The sequence below is a fragment of the Alexandromys fortis genome, unplaced genomic scaffold (assembly GCF_014885135.2).
Source record: "Alexandromys fortis isolate MF-2015 unplaced genomic scaffold, M_Fortis_MF-2015_v1.1 scaffold_8_9099976_23576923, whole genome shotgun sequence".
Lineage (NCBI taxonomy): Eukaryota > Metazoa > Chordata > Mammalia > Rodentia > Cricetidae > Alexandromys > Alexandromys fortis.
In genome coordinates, this window is record NW_026067899.1 from 4,383,672 (window position 1) to 4,401,722 (window position 18,051).

The 18,051-nt window shown below is 45.2% G+C and overlaps 1 protein-coding gene across 2 annotated transcripts in view; it reads left to right on the top strand.

Annotated features, from left to right (window-relative positions):
- Nucleotides 1-18,051, top strand: part of Stk39 (serine/threonine kinase 39) — a 246,649-nt gene that overhangs the window by 56,995 nt on the left and 171,603 nt on the right. For both annotated transcript variants that reach the window (XM_050122514.1, XM_050122521.1), the window contains exons 2-3: nucleotides 2,641-2,753; nucleotides 15,478-15,586. In XM_050122514.1, coding sequence (XP_049978471.1) covers nucleotides 2,641-2,753; nucleotides 15,478-15,586 — 222 coding nt within the window. The remainder of the gene's footprint in view (nucleotides 1-2,640; nucleotides 2,754-15,477; nucleotides 15,587-18,051) is intronic.

The window sequence follows — 18,051 nt, forward strand, 5'->3', positions numbered from 1 at the left end:
GAGTCTGGAATAAAACGAGAAATGCTCCAGGCTTCCTGGTCCAAGGATAATGGTTACTGGAAGCACACCATGCGATGTTAGAGAAGTGTGTTTCAGCATCAAAGACCATTGGCCATTTCACTATTCCATTTACTTTAGGTTGTGAACACTTGCTCGTTTCCTGGATTTCTGAGCCTACATTTTCAAGGCTGCCTTTTATTCTGCTCAGCAGAGTACATAAAGATCCTTAAAGCAGAACTGACTTATTCTTTCTGAAAGGCCCTTTGGAAAACTGAGAGATCACCTCTTCCTTTCATGTCAGCGTGTGGATTCCCTTTACCCGGGGAGTCTTCTCTCGAGTCCAGCAGGGTTCCAAGTAGGAATCAGGACTCACAGTAGAACACACACTTTGTACCTCAACTGCACAAAGCTGGTCTTAGCCGTCCCTGGCAAGCTGCATTCTGAAGCTGCATTCCAGAAGGTACTGGCCTCCACCCACCCACACCGAATTCATGACCACTGGTGTCTTGGCTGCAGCAATTTGGAACAAAACAAGCAAACAAAGAACACATACCAGCCAGCATGCCTTGTTCTGGAGTCCTAAGCCTATGTTTTCCAATTATTGCAGGAGGGAAAACAAAAATCCCTTCTCTTTTACCTCGCTGCGAGGGGGTAGAACTTGGTCTTTAGGATGCTCTTTTGTTCAGCTTTGTTCTTGATGCCTTTTGAAGTTAAAAGGATGCCTCTGGACTCAGAGCAAGAGCTCCTAGTGTTCGGTAGATGGCTATATCCTTTCTTGCAATTGCAGCGGGCTTGTGCCATATAGTTTCCTGTTCGCTGTGTAGAGATAAAAGTCGTGATTCTTTAGTTGGCTGTGATTCTAACTAAGGAAGAGTCTCCTAGAGCCAGAGATAACCCACTTCTGCTTTTGAGAATTTCTATTTGTGACTACATTCTTGAGTGTATTAGTGGCAGTCTGGGGTTGTAAGTCCAGGACATATGGGAAGGCCTGATGTTATATACCCCTGTTCAGTCCTTTCTGGGAGCTGGCCTGCTTTCTGTTCTTCAATTGCTCTGATTAGGAAACACTCGGGACTGTGTATTAAGGTTGGAAGAGAGAGATGGGGAAACTGATTGTAGAACGATATGGCATGCTGCCCGCAGCCAGTTAAAATGTTTCTTGATTTCTCTGCTGGGTCCCAGACCCACTGCTAACCAGCTACTTAGTGCTTTCTCTGTGCCTCCCTCACTGCGAGTCTCTTGTTCTGGGGACTGGAAAATACATTCTGCCAGCAGCAGGACTCTTTGTAGTGTTTGACTTGATATCTGGAACATTCTGGATTGAACCCAAATCTGTGGGCTGTGAGGCCACCCTGGTAAGACTGGGGCTGAAGGAGCGCCCTGAGGTTGGGAGAGGAAGGCCATGTCACGCGCCGGTACTCTTCCTGTTCCTGAAAGGGAGGCTCACTTGCACCTTCTCTCCAGGTTGGTTCTCTTTGGTGGAGCCTTTGAGTACTGAAGAAATATTTTCCTGGCAAGGCCGAGGCAAGCGAGGAAGGGCAGGCTGTGCTCTGGCTTGTGGGAAGTAGGCAAACATCACAGATGTGGGCGTTTGGCACACTGACTCAGATCCCAGCCCAGGTACTTACCTATTAGCTATGTGACCTTGGGCAATGTTGCCAGGTTCCCATATTCTCACATATAAAATGAGGCCGATAATGAAAACGTACAAGCGTTAACGGGAATTTTACAGCTATAGTGTTACTGTGCCGTGGGTGATCAGCACATGGGGTTCACACAGGTCGGGCTTCTGTGTGTGGACGCCTTGAAGGGAGAGGACTGGTTGACTTCCGGGTGTTAGAGTCACATCTGTCCCCCTTTGTACTGTCCCAGGCTCAGGCTGTGTTCCTTCATTGGACATCTAGGAGGGAATTTGGGCGATCGGGATGTCACTTTTTGGTTTCACCTGTGGAATTACGATGCCTCGCTCTGGGGGTCTTTTGCCCTGATGGCATATAAATCTCATTAGACGTTCTTGGTATTGTGCCACAAATCATGACTCCTCTGCCTCCCGTCCCTCTAAAGCATGGATAACAATGTGGCTCTGTCTTTTAGGAGTCTTGAGTGCATTAGCTAATGAACAAGAGGCCTTAAATATGAAATTTCCGTGAATGCCAAGGAGCTTCTGCAATGACACATTTGCATCGTTTTATTGGCATCCCCAAGAGCTGCATTTGAAACAAGAGACTCCTAGGACAGATTTCTGTTTTTCTAATTGTAGAGCAAGAGCTGAAGCCCTGGGAGTGTTCAGAATGCTAAATCTCAGGACATGGTGAAAGTCCTGAAGGAGCTCAGGAAGACCTGGGAATGGGTGCGAGTTGGAAGTGTAGTTCAAGTGAGGCAGGACCCAGGGGTCATAACAACTTGGAGCTCAAGTGGAGTTGTGCTCAACTTGCCTGCCTCTCTGTCCTCAGAGAGACACTGGGAACTTTACTTCTCTATATAGTCATTTTAAAACTGGAGGGGCTCTTTGAGGATGTCCCTGGTAATACTTTGAATATCTTCAGTCAGAGACTTAAAATAATAGACATTGTAAAAAAAGAGGTGCGTAAGTGCCAGTCAACTGGTGCCGTTTGATAGCGGATGTCTAATTTCTTTCAGGTAGCGGAGCAACGGCTGTGGTCCAGGCAGCCCTGTGCAAACCCAGGCAAGAACGCGTAGCCATCAAGCGGATCAACCTGGAAAAATGCCAGACGAGTATGGATGAACTGTTAGTGAGTATCAGGGGAGGGATGGCTGCTGCCACCTCTTCATGGTCCGGGGCTTGTGGACACGGTGAGAGAAGAACATGGTGTTGGTGGGTAGTGTTTCCCCGGAACTGGATGCACCCCTCTCAGGAGTAAGTGGCTTCGGTGTGTGGTATTCAGACTGCACAGCCCCGTGGTCTCAGTGTGGCATTCCATTTTAGACACGGAGAGCTCTGGCCTGAGGTCATGGATTTGTGACCCCAAAGTTCAGATGTCCACCTTCTCTTGGGTCTTTTCTGAATAGTTCATGACACAGCTATGAATTCCTCTAGAAGTGTATTTTGGGCATTTCTGCTTTTATAAGTCACAAAATCATATACAAATTGAGGTTTTGGGTCTCTCTCTCTCTCTCTTTCTTTTTTTTTTGTCATATACTATAGATTGCATTTGGGTCATGATCCAAGTTTGCTACCTTGAATTTCTTCTTTGAAATGAAGCACTTACATAAATACCTGGAGCATGTCTGTGTAGATCTGATTGTAGTAGCGTTGGTTGGTTGAAGGAACATTTGCTCTGGGCTTAACTGACTCATTATTAAATGAACAGCTTAGCAAATGGTTATTAGTTACCCAGCAAACTGTGAAGGATTTTAGACTTTAATCTCATAAATATGGTTGTTGTTCTGCCTGCCAGGATTTTTTCCCCCCTTTCCCTTTCGGCCATTTATTTCAGGACAAAACTGGAGTGGAGGAGTTAACTGATGGGTTATCCCAAACTAATCCCAGCACAAATATTAGTCCAGTAGCACCATGCAAGCGATGCAGTATAATGACAGTTGGCTCCACATGAAGAAGCCTTTTGTTTCATTCTACACTGGGAATGGAATGCTGTTAACAAGAGCTTTTTGTCTCCTCCCAGAATATAGCTTTTCTTTCGGGCTTAATTACAGTACGCTATAGTATAAATTAAGTTCACGGGTAGAGCTGTACTTTTCCAGACCTGTTTGGCCTTTCATTTTAAATCGGGTTACACAGTGCAGAGATCTCACTGGGATTGAAGCAAAGGACTGCCAGCTGAAGCCCAGATTAAAGCAGGGGCTTCTGTAACTAAATGTTAATTTAAAAAAGTCATTCATTTATGTCTTCCCCCCCCCCTCTCAGAATTTCAGCTATGCATTGCTTCTGTGGGCATTGCTGCTGCAGAGGACTTAATCTGTTTCTGACTGGGTAGTAACCAGCACAGTTGGGCCTTTGTCATCTACCAGCCCTCAAGGTCACCTTCCCCCGAGTGGAAAAAAGCATTGAATAAACTGTGGGGAGAGCTGGGTCCCGCTTTGGCCACTAACTTGTTTTTAACTTCAGTTGCATTGCCTAATAGCATCGGGTCATTTGAAGAGAGAGCTGAATTGGAAAATCCCTGAGGTCTCTTGGGAGTCTTCGAATCCTGTGTCTGTGCATAGGATTTTTTTTTTAAACATGAACTGTACATTAACATTTATGCATTGTTTGAAACATCCCGTAAGAGCCTGCCTATGGTGTTTGTGTTTCACAGTGGTGCTCTGTTGGAGCCCCAGCCACCTTCTGACTACCAGCCAAGTAGCACGTGTACTTTGAGTGTCCTTGTGCTGCAGTCTTGGACGCAGCTTTTGGGCTGCACTGGTGCTGTGATCTGGGCTCTTTCAAGCTTCTAGTTGCCCTAGGCCATTGGTAACTTTTTGTCACAGTTGGCAAACAAGCATGATGGCCAGTTAGAGCCAGACTGAGGGCCAGAGGAGACCTCCTCACTCCAGTCCCTTTCTTCCACTTCCTAGGACAGTAAGCATTCCATCTCAGACTGTAGGCAGTCTGGCTGTCTGCTCAAGGGCTGGGCTCTTTATTCCTTTGTGCTTGGCACCATCAGTCTTTATGAGTTGTCTGTTAGCAGTGCTCAATTTATTTTTCTGACCCCGTTTCCCTCATTGTAATGCCCAAGCTGTATAGAATATACGCATACCTACTTACCATAAGGATAATAAAATAAATGTAAAAAATACATATAACAAAATAAAATGGTGAAAATTTCCGTTTAACAGATGCTAAATTCTTAAGTATATTGCTTTGGTCTCAACTTTGCACCTCTGCTCTTTTATGCTTTGGTATGTTTAGAGACGGTGAGAGGAAGGGCGCTGGTCCTTCAGGGTATACTACGATTCCTAATTTCACATAAAAATAATTAAGGATTCTGAGTATAGCCTGCCCAAGGTCATTAGTAGAGCCTTCCTTTGTGGTCCAGGTGATTGACACAGGCGCATTGTGTGGAGCAGAGTTCCTGTGCCCTTTCGACCTCCTGCCCTGCTGTGGCATGCACTTTTATTATTCCTGTGGTTTCACATTTTGGCAGCATTTGGACATCCGGTATCCTATTAATCCTTTAATTCCATGAATGTGTAGTATCTCCAGGTTGGGGGACTGCATCATCTCACAGAGGGTGCCATGTGTTAACTGGAAACCACTGTTCTTAGAAGAAACAATGGCCACTGGGGTCTTTATCTTGCAAGAACATCATGTCATAGAAGTCACAATTATCAACTCTGTACTAGCTCTCGGAATATCTGCCTCCCCCAAGGAATTTTTCACCCAGGACCCATTCTCCTCTCTCTGTTCCCAAACCTAAGTTCTCTCCTGGGCTTCATGGCCTTTGCCCCTTGATGTGGGGAATTGACATGCAGAACCAGATGTGGTGATACCCAGCAGTTTTGGACAGTTGACCAAACAGACTCACTGTACCTTCGGCTGCGGCCATGGCTTTCGCTCCAGGTTTTGCTGCAGAAGGAGACACGTTGTTAAAAGTGTTAATCCCTGTGCCAGCTCCTCCAAGAATATAAGGACGAAAGGAAATGCCAGCTGAGCTCCTCGGCACCGAATGACTGCCCATCTAAACTTACCCGTTGAAATGAGTTCTGCTAAACTTCTTCAAGGTTAAGCTTGTTGAAGGTAGAGGAATGCATTTGTCTGTTTACTTGATAGTACTTCAACATCATTTCTATAGTGTGCTTAGTCTACGAGAAGCTTAAACTGCTGCTCACGCGCAACCTTGTTTTATTTAACTCAGCAGTAACTAGAGGCGAGCCCTCCACAGTGAACGGTTTCATTCAAGGGCTGCTGACATTTTCCTACTCTAAACGTGTGCTTTCTCTCTGTATCCCTTGTCACTGAGGAGTGTCCCGTGACTGACTAGCCTGTCAGGATGACATGCCTGTGGTGGGTAGGGCCTGTTGCTGTCAGCTTCATGTCTTTCTGTTTTCAGGAGGCACGCTTCTCGTGCTCTGATTATTTCTCAGCTTTGCTGATCCCACGCTTGCTGTTAGCCCGTGTTCGTCCCCTCCGCAGTGATACTGGAATAAATGGAAATTTCAAGTAGCATATCACTTCCGGAAGACATTATTTTAGTCGTGAAGCAGACATTTGTCCACTTCACCTTTACCAGCTGCGTTCGGAGCCTCCCAGGGGTTCCTGTCCTGTGGGAAACGCTGGGCTAGTAAGTTGTCTCTTTGTTTAGGAGGAGGAGAGGAGAGATTGCTGAGCAGCGGTCGCTTCAGCAGGTTGATAGACAGATTGCCGGCTGTGAGGTGGGAACTTAAGACTTGCTGAGTCCTGTGGACTGATAGCTCCTGGGGAGAGAGCGCTGAGCTTCTTGAAAGTGCTTGCTTGCTTCCCCAGTCTGTGGTCAGCCTCAAGGTTAGTATCACTATCCTAGGGTTCCTTATTAGAGTTTTCTTATTATCCATTATCTAAGTGGAGAATTCATGGTCTTTTTTTTGAAAGCATTTATCTTTTCAGACCTTCATCCGATGATAAAATAAATTCCATAAACATCCCATTCATTTTTCTTTACCTTACAGTTCAGCGCTTTTCCAGCCATCGGGATGCTGTCCTTTACTTCATTCATAGGCTGCTGAACATGTTTGACTCAGTAGTTAATTTGGCTGTTTTGTTTTTGTTTGCTTTGTTTTGCTTTGACAGGATCTCACCATGCAGCTCATATTTGCCTCACGCTTTATTTCTCCTGCCTCAGCTTCCCAAGTGCTGGGATTATCGACGCGTTGTCCAGCATCTTCTTGAATCCTAGGCTTTAACCATACTTACTCCTCGTATCTTTTCCTCTGTCTGGAGTTCCTCTGTTTCCAGGCCATCTTTGGTTTAGTTATGGGCAGTTTGGCTTCATCTCCTCATCCACCAGCGTGCAGCAATTCCATTGAACATACAGTTTAATCATTAAGTTATACCTTGTCAGGGAGACCCTCACCCAGGAGCTGAAGTGCTTGTTTCTTTAAGAGAGCAAGGCAGTGGGAGCAGGAGAGAAAAGAAAAGGAAAAGGGAAAAAAATTGCTCGGGGATTACATTATGAAATCATGTAATGGTTTTAGTTTGTGATGGATGACAGGTGTGTCAAAGTCACTGGGAAGGAAACAGTGACGACATGAAGTGATGGCTGCTGAACCCCGTGGCAGAGGACAGAAGGCAGAGCCAGAGGACTTGCCTGCTTCCCACCTTCCCGCAAGCACTGCCCCCTCGAACTCTGTAGTCATCCAAACCAGGCCATGCAGAGAGATGCAGAGAGAGGAAGAAGAGGTAGAAGTAGGCAGAGTCCCGCCTTTTAAAGGGACAGGGTATCACCTGCCCTGCATGTATGTGTGTGTGGTGCCCTCTGCCAGGTCCCCAAGGGGCAGGGCCAGGTGTGCCTGGATGCTTACAAACTCACTTTCACCTAGTGCCGCAGTCTCTTTCATTCAAAGAGAGTCATACTAGATGGCAAAAGTCGTGGCTATTTTAAACCTTAGTTCTTTAAGGACGTACTCTTCGAAGAGCCACTTAAACGATAATACAAATTACTAGCAAGTCGGGCTTACATTGACCGTAGTTACTGTGCTGTAGCTATGAAAGTCTGTTGGAAAGTTCTCGTTGAGGGCATGCAATGTGCCCTCGTTGTCCCTGTGTATAGAAGGAACGTCTTTCCGTCTCTCCCTTCCTTCAGTTGTCAGAGTTCTGGCTTTTGCCCTTCTCTTTCTCCATCATCCTTGCAAAGGCCATCTGCTCTGTCACTGACAAGAGTCATCTATTAATCAAGACTTTTTTTTTTCCTCCTCAGCAAAAGACATTGCTTTCTGCTGCTGGGTTGTGTTGTTGTTTTTTCTTTTCTCTTCATCTTCCATTCCCTCTCTCCCTCCCGCCCTCTTCTCTCCTCCTCCTTAGAATAATAAATTAGCTCTGAATTATAGAGTGTTTTGGAGAAGCAAAAGCTTTGGAGGGTTCCCTGCTTGATGATTTTGAGAGGACTGGTTAACCTCTAACCGTAACGAGATGCAGGTTTCACCATCTCTTTATTGCAGGGGTGTGATCTGAGGCCCTCTGAGCGCAAGTTCTCTCCTTTATTTGAGGCTTAAAGAAAACAAACAAGCACCCCCCCAAAAAAACCCAAACAAACCTTGACTGTGTTGTATTAACAAGGTTGATCCTTTTTCAAGGCATGTTTATTTTTTATTGTGGGAAGATTATTCTGCTTAGAACGCTTCCAGCTTCGCGAGTTGGCCTCTAAACAGTACAGTTTCTGCGTGTTTTCTTCATTGCATCTATGAAAGTAGTTTTTGATTCCCTTTGGTTGTATTGATTTTCTAATTAGTTGTGTCTATCCATATTCCAGCTCATTCCTCCTCATCTATGGGACAGATTGCATGTGACTGTTCCTTGTAGTCTTTTACACTACGTCCTTAAATTAAAAAAAAAAAAGTGCAAGCCTACTTCACTGCGTGCAACACCATTTGAACATTTTAGGTTTCAACCACAAGTTTTCTACCTTGTTGCCATTCAGCTTTGTAATTCTTTTCATATGTTTCAGTGTTTGAGTGTTTTTTCAAGTATTGTCCCGTTGGAGGCAGGATTCTAAGTGCAGTGTGGAGGAGGCTGTTTGGAAGATAGGGAAGTTTAAAGAAATTAAAAAATAATTACTTATATGCAAATCAAATTCATTTCTGTGGTTCTGGGCTTGGATTATTAGCTTACAAATATGTATAATTTGGTTGGAAAAGTAGTTTTCAGTTTTAGAATATTATATTTAAAAGTTATGTCATAGTTTCTTCAGATACTAATTAAATAATACTAATTGAATTTGCATTTAAATGTATGTAAATAAGGTTGTTAGAAAAGTTTGCCAACATGGTTAAGAATCATCTTCAAAAAGTCAATAAAAATGAACACTGCAGAAGAGAATTCTATGGGTTTCTACTTGTCAGGGACAAAGACCCATCTAGTGTGTGTTCATGTGCACAGGAGGAGCAGACCTGCCTAGTGTGTGTTCATGGGCACAGGAGGGGCAGAGATCTATCTAGTGTGTGTTCATGTGCACAGGAGGAGCTGAGACCTACCTAGTGTGTGTTCGTATGCACAGGAGGAGCTGAGACCTATGTTCATGTGAAGAGGTACCTAGCATATGCTCATACACAGGAGGAAGTGCGGAAGGCACTTCAGCTGGAATGTCTTTTTGGTCGTGTGTCTTTTTCTGAAGCTGACAACTGAACCTGGAGTCTCACACATGCTGGGCAGTACTCTACCACCAAACCACACCCTACTCTCTCACTGTTTTGCACCTTTTGATTGCTTCATCCTTCCCTTAAGGAAGTTTCCTTTTTCTTTCTGTTATCAAAGTATCTAGACCTTCTCACTTGTTATCTTTTTTTTTTTTGGGGGGGGGGCTGCAGTTTGGAGGCAGGGTTTCTCTGTAGCTTTGGAGTCTATCCTGGAACTAGCTCTTGTAGACCAGGCTGGCCTCGAACTCACAGAGATCCATCTGCCTCTGACTCTGCCTCCCGAGTGCAGGAATTAAAGGCGTGCACCCGTGGCCCGGCTCCCCACCTGTAATCTTGCTGTCAATTAGAATGTACTCCCATAAACTCAGATACCAAACACAGGAAAATAGTGGCAGAGCACAGTCTTTGGTTCTTTTGTAACACTATAAACTAGGATGTTCAGCTTCCTCCTTAAATTGGGTTGTCACTGTTGATACTTCCCCCCTAAAAGATGCAAGCATTTGCCTCATAAGAGTATGTCATTTTTATAGTTTGAAAAAAATCGATGTGACACTTTTATAATTGAAAGTGACAGCCAGAAGAATACTTTGCCCTTGTAAAAGCTTTGTTAATCTTCTGATTCTGATTTTTGGCCAACATTAAAAATTGCTTGTTTATTATTATTCACTTGCTTTGAAATTAATTCACTAATCTGTTCTTGAGTTTTAGTCTCACGTTTGCCCAGGCTGGCGCCAAGTTCTGTATGTAGCCATGAATGTTAAGCTCCGACCTTCTGCCTCCAGTCAGTAGGTGGAGCGGGCACCCCCATGTTCAGCTTTTTATGGTGCTGAGGATGGAAGCCCAGGATTCCTGCTTCATGGGCAAGCAGGCTACAGATTGAGCTACATCTCAGCCCTTATTCTTGCTTCCTTTAAGCCCTGCTGTTCATGATATATGGTTAGTTAAAAGCAGTGGTTACATTACCCTTCCTGATCATGCAGTTACTGAGGAAATAAAAAATGGACCCTTACCTTCTGAAGTGCCTTTATTAACTTGGTTATCCCCATATCATTTAAGGGATTATTTAAGTACTTGGAGAATATCACATATGTTTCAAAGATAATTTTTTGCTATTATTTGCATTTGGATGAGAAATTTATAAATATCATACACTTTATATTTTTCCTATTTCTTCTATCTTCAAATTTGTAGTTGTCTTTTTCTTTTTCACTCTTTGCATGTGTGTATATTAGACTTTTTTCTGTAACACTTTGAGAAAACTTACCGGGATTCATAGAGTTTACCTGTGGGTTATAAGGGAACCATGTTGAATAGCTAGGGAACACAGAGGGCAGAGATGCAGCGGCTGTGGTAAGGCTGGCTACTGACTCCCCATTTTCACCACCTGTGGTTATCTCAGTGGCCTAACCTGCATTACAGGAAACCCTATGATCCATCAGGGCCAGGAATAGGCGAACAAGCTTCTGGGGTCAACTCTATGCCTTTAAGGCTGAGCCTCATGCTAACCCTTGTAGTGAGTGACCAATATGTGGATCCTCCCCTGCAGACAAGGAACTGAGACACTGACCAATAAGTACCCCAGGTTACTTTTAGTATAATGTTACATCCTAGACCTGTAGTGGGGTGGGTAAATTCCCTTTCCTTTCCCCATACTGTTCCTAAGTAGAGAGTAGTATTGATGACATTTTACAGGAAAGTGAGGCCCCCAAAAAGGCTGAATACCCTGCCAGGGTAATCAGGGAGGTAAAGGGTAGAGCTAGGGAGATGAGAGAGAGAGAGAGAGAGAGAGAGAGAGAGAGAGAGAGAGAGAGAGAGAGAGAGCCCAGACTGACTTCATAGCCGGGAGCTGAGATCCTCCTGCTCCAATTAGCTGCAATTACAGCTGCAATTATGGGAATGTATCAGTATGCCAGGACAGAAGGTACCAGAAGGTACAGTTCTTACAGTTTTTTGACAATCAGATTCTCATAGCTATAGTTCCTCTTTGTATAGTATTATTTATAGGAGAGAGAATTTGGAAGTGTATGGTGGGGGGAGAATAAATATCATGTATCAGTACATCACAATCCCTCATAAATACTGCATTAATCTTTCCATTTGGCACTGGGAGACATCCCCCTCTAACGCCTTTGTGAACTTTATACACATTTTTTGTTTTTCCCGAGTTTAAGGGGCTTGTGTCAGGTTGGCAGTGTAGCTCAGTTGCTAGAGTGTTTGTCTAGCATGTACAGGCAACTATCACTGTAATATAGTAAGTTTGAGGCCAGCCTTGACTGTGTTAGACCCTGTCTAAGAGAGAAGGGTGAAGAGGAGAGACCAAGACCTATGCCTCATTCTGTTTGCAAAACGTGCTTCAGCCATGAGGTTTTCCTGTGTTGGGTTGTCCTTCGATCTGTTCCCATAGGGCCCTGGCAGAGGGTTGTTGCTATGTCAGCTGCTTCAGGGTTGCCCTGTCTTAGGTTGGGTTTACTCCTTAGAAACTTGGCCTGTGATTGATGCATTTCCACTGAAGCTGTGTTAGCAGATTTGAGCCTGTGCCACGGCTTGATTTGCACTTGAGGACACATGTAAGTCTTTGCCACCGCCTCCGGGGAGCTGCTGGGATTGCCCTTACCTACAACTGTGGCTCGAGCTGCCCAGGTTTGACCTCTGTTATTTTTTCTTCACCCAACTTTGACACCCTGTTCTCCATCCCTGCGGATGACTTTTGCTTTTGCCCGTCCGTGTGAATGTTAAAATCTCTCCTCCTTCCATCTCTGCTCCCTGTTCCTCTCCTCAGTTTGGGCTCAGCTGGTGAGCCTCTCTTCTACCTGGCCCTCACGGCAGTATCTGTGTTTGCTCCCGCCCTCGCTTTGCCTTGTGACGCTTTGCCTTGTGACGCTTTGCTGGCCTCCAACCTCAGTCTGAAGTTCTGCCACGTAAGGCTGGGCTCCTGGTGTCAGAGCATAAACACTGCTTGGAAGCCTGCTAGAAGGAACGCTAGGCCTCTCCCTGGACCGGCCCCGTGGAACCTGGGTTTTTCCACATTGGGCGTGTAACCCCATGTACAGGTTACAGTTTCAGAAGCCTGGCCCCAAACTACACTTCTGCATAGGCTATGACTCAGTTAAGGGAATCAGAACTGGATCTTTCTGTGGGAAGAATTGGATACAAAGTTTTCATTATGTTAGTTTGTCCATCCTTGGGCAATGCATTACTTATCTTTTGAGAAAAGAACAAATGACTGTTTTTTTGATAAATGTCTTTCTTAATTATGTGAATGAACTTGGGGCATTGTGGAAAGATTGGATAATTTAACTTGTAAGACTGTTAGGAGGAAATTCAAATAGTGGTCTCACCACTCTTCTGATGAGTAGACTCTCTTCCCTTTCCCTCCCTCCCTCCCTCCCTCCCTCCCTCCCTCCCTCCCTCCCTCCCTTTCCTCCTTCCTTTTGGTGCTGATGGTCCTACCTGTATACTGTGGAGCTATACACCAGCTCTAAAGGGGGACAAATTTTTGTACAGAATATTTGATTCAGCAAATACAAGTTTTCAATTTTTCCTGTTTGGTACCTTGCTAGAAGGCAGCTAAAGCAAATGCTGATCTATAAATGAAGGTACAGATAGGCCTGGCGAGGACCTCATTCTTCCTGTAAATGTATTTCTGTCTCCGTTTAGCCTCCTTGATGGTGTAGGGAGCAACTGGTAATTCCGTCGCCTGTGTTGTCTCAGGCCCTTAGGCCTTTGAGGCCCCGTTACACGGGGGAACTATGAGGTAACCCAGATGAGACAGGAGTATGGGGAGTACGGGGGCATGAGGTATGCACTACAAAACTGAACGGTGGATGGCTCTGGTGCTGCATGGTAGAAGCACACGAGGCTGTGATGCACAGACTGATGGAAATCTTCCACCAGCTCCCCACCCCTTGTTTGATCTGCCTTTATACTGCCCCTGTGGTTGTGTTGGGAGGAGCCTGATCTGTGAAGGGTGCTACCCAAGCTTTAGAGCTCTGTAATTGATACAGATACACACATACTCACAGAGACGAGGGAGAGAGAGAGAGAGATTGCTCTTCAGCATGAGAGCCCCTGGTATGAGCGATATCACGTCCATTTATGTACAGAGGGCTAAACATCATACTTTTCTTCAAGGTAAACAACTTCCTTACTTGTGAACATTAATTATTCATTGTGCATTTTGGTTGATAATCTGAAAGACTGGTGATAGGAACCCAGGATGGCATTAATTTGCGTGGATGTGTGGTTGTAGTTCGGACTGTGTCTGCAGCCAAGATACTCTTTTTCTGTGCTGTATCAACTGGACCTGACCTTGTGCTTCAGGCTGAGTTGGGGAGGTATCCTATTGCCCATCAGATGCTGTTGACTTGGAAAAGGAGTGCCCAGGGATGTGTTCAATTTTTCCTTTGGAAGCATCTCACGGCAAAAGAACCTGATACCAGAAAGAGTAACCCTGGGCCTCAGATCTTGGTCCAAATTGTCAGACCTAGAAAATGAACTAGCTGATTGAGGGCCCTGAGGAAGGATAAAAAGAAAATAGAGAACTCAATGAGTTTCTTAGGATCTTGCTCCAGGAAGAACTTTTAATGTATGTAGGAATTAGCTGGACAGTATTGGTGTACACCTTTAATCCCAGCACTTGGGAGGCAGAGGCAGGTGGATCTCTGTGAGTTTGAGGCCAGCCTGATCTACAAGAGTGAGTTCCAAGGCAGACACCAAAACTATAGAGAAACTCTGTCTCAAAAAAAAAAAAAACAAAAAAGAAAAAAATACATTTAATATATATATATTGAATTTGTACATATGTACATATGTATATACATATATATGTAGGAATTAAAGTATATGCTGGTGTTACATATTGCTGTGTTTTGGCTGAGTAATTAGGGTACAGTTCTTTGAGGATTAGGTAATATTATCAGGTATGTATGTAATATTAGCTATGTATAATAGTAGTCCAAACTGTAAAGTGCTAGTTGGGCACTGAGTTCACTTTAAAGTTAACTAGAAGTGCATGATAGAATATCTGTGCGGTCGAGTGCCTAGATGCTTCTTCCTTCCTTCCTTCCTTCCTTCCTTCCTTCCTTCCTTCCTTCCTTCCTTCCTTTCTTTCTTTCTTTCTTTCTTTCTTTCACAATTGAGTGTGCAACAGCATGTGTGAGGCCGCTGCGGTGACCAGGGATGTACTTTTGCTATTGGACAGCACCGTGCACCGAATGGCCCTTCAGCTTATGGTCTGTGCGCTTACGGCCATGACTTTAATAAACGCTGAAACAAAACCCACCCGGACTGGAGTGATGCAGGGAAATGAGCTTTACTGGCGTTTTCTGTGTGTGTTATTTGTAAGCCTCGCCACTTTTTTGCCATCACGTAAGCTGTGTTCTCCATAGCGGTCTGGCCACCTGAACCGCAAAGTATTGCTCCTCTGCAGTTTTTACCTGAGTGGACAGGTAAGGTACCGCGTAGGCCTTCTCCGGATCCTCCACAATGCTCCCATTGCCAGTATCTCTTTCAGAGTGAGACTTTTGTGTCCGATGTTTCCCAAGCTTGTATTACTTCGCCCCAGCCCACCCCCTTCTTTGCTGGAGGAATATCAACCGAGGCGTCGTTTGTGAAACGATAGGCTGGCGTTTCCTCTTAGCACAGTGTAGCTCACAGGCAGTTTTGTCTTCATCTGGATGAGGATGGAGGTGTGACCCACTAGGGTTGATGCTGGCCAGCGGGTCCCAGCTCTCCTTGTAGCTTACCCAGGCTAGTCTCTCTCTCTCTCATGGGGCCTTTAGTTCAGGCAAGGAGCATTTAGTTCCATGTTGCAGGGCTCTTGGCTGGCAGCATGAGGGTCATCTGGGTAACACACTGGGCTGAAGTTCCTCTGTCCAGTGACTGGCAAGAGAAACACATAACTCTATAGTCTGCCCCAAGTGTGCTCCTCCGTCTGTCCACCACTTGTCTCAGCTCCAGTCCCTCCTGCAAGGTCTTCTGAAAAGCTGCAAATTGTAATCTGGGGACACACCCCTCCTTGCCCAGGGTTCGCAGGCCTTTTCTTCTCCGAGGAGGAGATTGCCGGGAGAACTATAATTTCTTGGGCGCCATTGTATCAGTAGCCTGACAACCAAAGGGAGGGACGCAGGGCAGGCTGTCTACAGTTCTGTATCATGTCTCTCTCTCTTTCTTCTTTTTTATTTATTACAGAAAGAAATTCAGGCGATGAGTCAGTGCAGCCACCCCAACGTAGTGACTTATTACACTTCCTTTGTGGTCAAAGATGAACTTTGGCTGGTCATGAAATTACTAAGCGGAGGTAAGTGAGTTTCGTGGCTGCTTGCTTTTGTTTTCCCTTGTCTGGTGGGAGCCATCATACTGAATAAGATTTTAGACTTTGTGCCCCTCAGTCCTTGGTTTTGAAAGACCAGATTTCTTTTTCTTTTGTTTTTTAATTTGGCTTTTGAGACAGAGTTCTTCTGTGAAGCTGTCCTGGAACTCATTCTGTAGACCAGGTTAGCCTCAGACTCATGGAAATTCTCCTGTCTCTGCTGGGATTAAAGGTGTGCACCACCGCCGCCTGGCAAGGGGCCAGATTTCTTAATAATTCTAAGCCTTTCATAATTGGATTGAATGTCCTTGAGTTGCTGTGTCCCCTTCTCCACGTAGCAAGTATCCCCACCTTCTTGGTTAGTTGATGTCCATTGCCCTAGCTGGAATATGTTCTCAGAGAACTCCAGCCCTTCTGTGTCCTGTGCCTAGATCCTTAGATGTTTCCTTTTCCCACACACAATCACATTCTCTCTGTAACCTCCATGTACTCTTTTCGGTATCACTGACCAGTGTTTTGTGTGTGTGTGTGTGTGTGTGTGTGTGTGTGTGTGTGGTGTTGAGGATCCAACCCAGGACCTTCCACATGTCAGACAAGTACCCTAGCACTAAGATATACCTCAGTCCAGTTCTTTCTCCTTAAAGTCCTTTAAATACAATGTAAGTCCTCAGCGTGTCATACTCTGTGATCAGGGAAGAGCGCTACGGACTGCCTCTTTAGCACTTGTGTGGTGGCTGGTGTGCTGCAGTTTAAGTTTCCGTCCCGTTTCTTCACATTTAAAGTTATTCTTGGTAGCTAAAGACTGTGATACTGGTCAGCACAGAGACTCTCGACTCCCTGAAGAGACAGCTGCCCATTGAGTTTGGATCCTTGAACCTGACACCCTGTGGCTACTCACCACATTGTTTCAGTTTACACGGAGAGAAATGCTTGCCACTTCGTTGGTGTTCAGTAGTGACGCAGAGTGGCGTCATTCGCATCCTGTTGTCCTCGGGGAGAGATCGCTCAAGTTAGTGACAGTTTACTTTACAAGACTCTCTCACATATGGATGGGCTTTACCTGAGAACAACAAAAACCAACCCAACACCGCAATATCAGCACCAAAGAGGGAATGAAAATGATAACCAGTTATGCACATGCACGCACGTGTACACACACACACACACACACACACACACACACACACACACACGCCAGTGATATTCTGAAAGTGATAGCCACTTACTCTGTGGCTCAGTCCTGTTCAAGACAGTTCACTTGCTTGTTGTCTCATTCCATCTGAGCGTCCTCCATGTTGTCATCATCCCCATCCTGCAGACACGGCCCCGAAGCTCACGGGACTTAGGGACTTAGGGAAGTTAGGGACTAGTTCTCTAACTCACGCACACACTTAACTGTGGGTGTTAGAGGAAAATGCTCCTCTGAAAACGGCCACATTCCAAGTGTCCTCTCCATTTCACAGCCCTGGACATCGAAGCTTAGAAAGCCTCCATGGTTTCTGCTGAAGGCCCACATGATCCCTGTGCTGTCTCTCTCTGGTGGCGCTCCTTGTATACAGCTCTGGGCAGGAAGGAGATCTTGTGAGCAAGAATCAATTCTGTGGTGACTCTGTCGAGCCAAAACTAGCGTGGTTGGATCTTTAGACCAGGTTCCAGCTAAGATGAAGTTAGGAATATATTTTAATTTTTATTGTTACTATTTTAAAGAAACCCCCTCGCAGCAAGCAGAGGACCATTCACAAGATGCCAAGTCTCTGTGGTTGATTTGAGAATCCCTGTGTGGGCCTCCTAGGAATCATGTCTCTGCTCTCTTAGTCCTCAGTCCTGTTCTCTTAAGTGCTTTCTTTAGTTTGTAATGAAAAGGGAACGAGAAAAGGCAGGGGAAGCCTGGGGGAGCCCACAGAGCCAGACTGTAGTGCTGTGCTCCAGAGCACTCAGTTCTTCCAGGAGCCGTGGTGCTGTGTTGGTGAGGCATCCATCTTAACTGGTTGAGGCAGAGTCTCACGGGGTTCTACTACCTCTGAGAAAGCGGCAAGCTCTGGTGACCTGGACCCCTAGACGCCTCGGTTTCTCTGCTCCAGTTGAAGAGTTCACCTCAGTTAGCCTTTCGCTCTCGTAAACTTGAGAACATCCCTGGTTTCCTTTTTGAGGACCAGATAGAAAATGCATTGTCTGAGAGTCCAGTCCAGTCTCCAGACAGGACTTTGAAAGGTAAGGTAATAGGTTTGCAGCAAGCTTGCACAGGAAAGAGGGAGTGTAGACAGATAAGGACTTGTGTTCGCCTTCTTTCAGAAGGCTAGAAATGCGTATATGCTGGTTAAGTTATATACTTTTAACAGTAAAGCAAATAATGTTTAGAGTCATTATCTTTTTCTCTATGACCTGAAAATCTACGAGTTGATACATAGACGGATGCTTTCTTCTCTGAGGAGGGAAATTTCAGTTCATTTTGT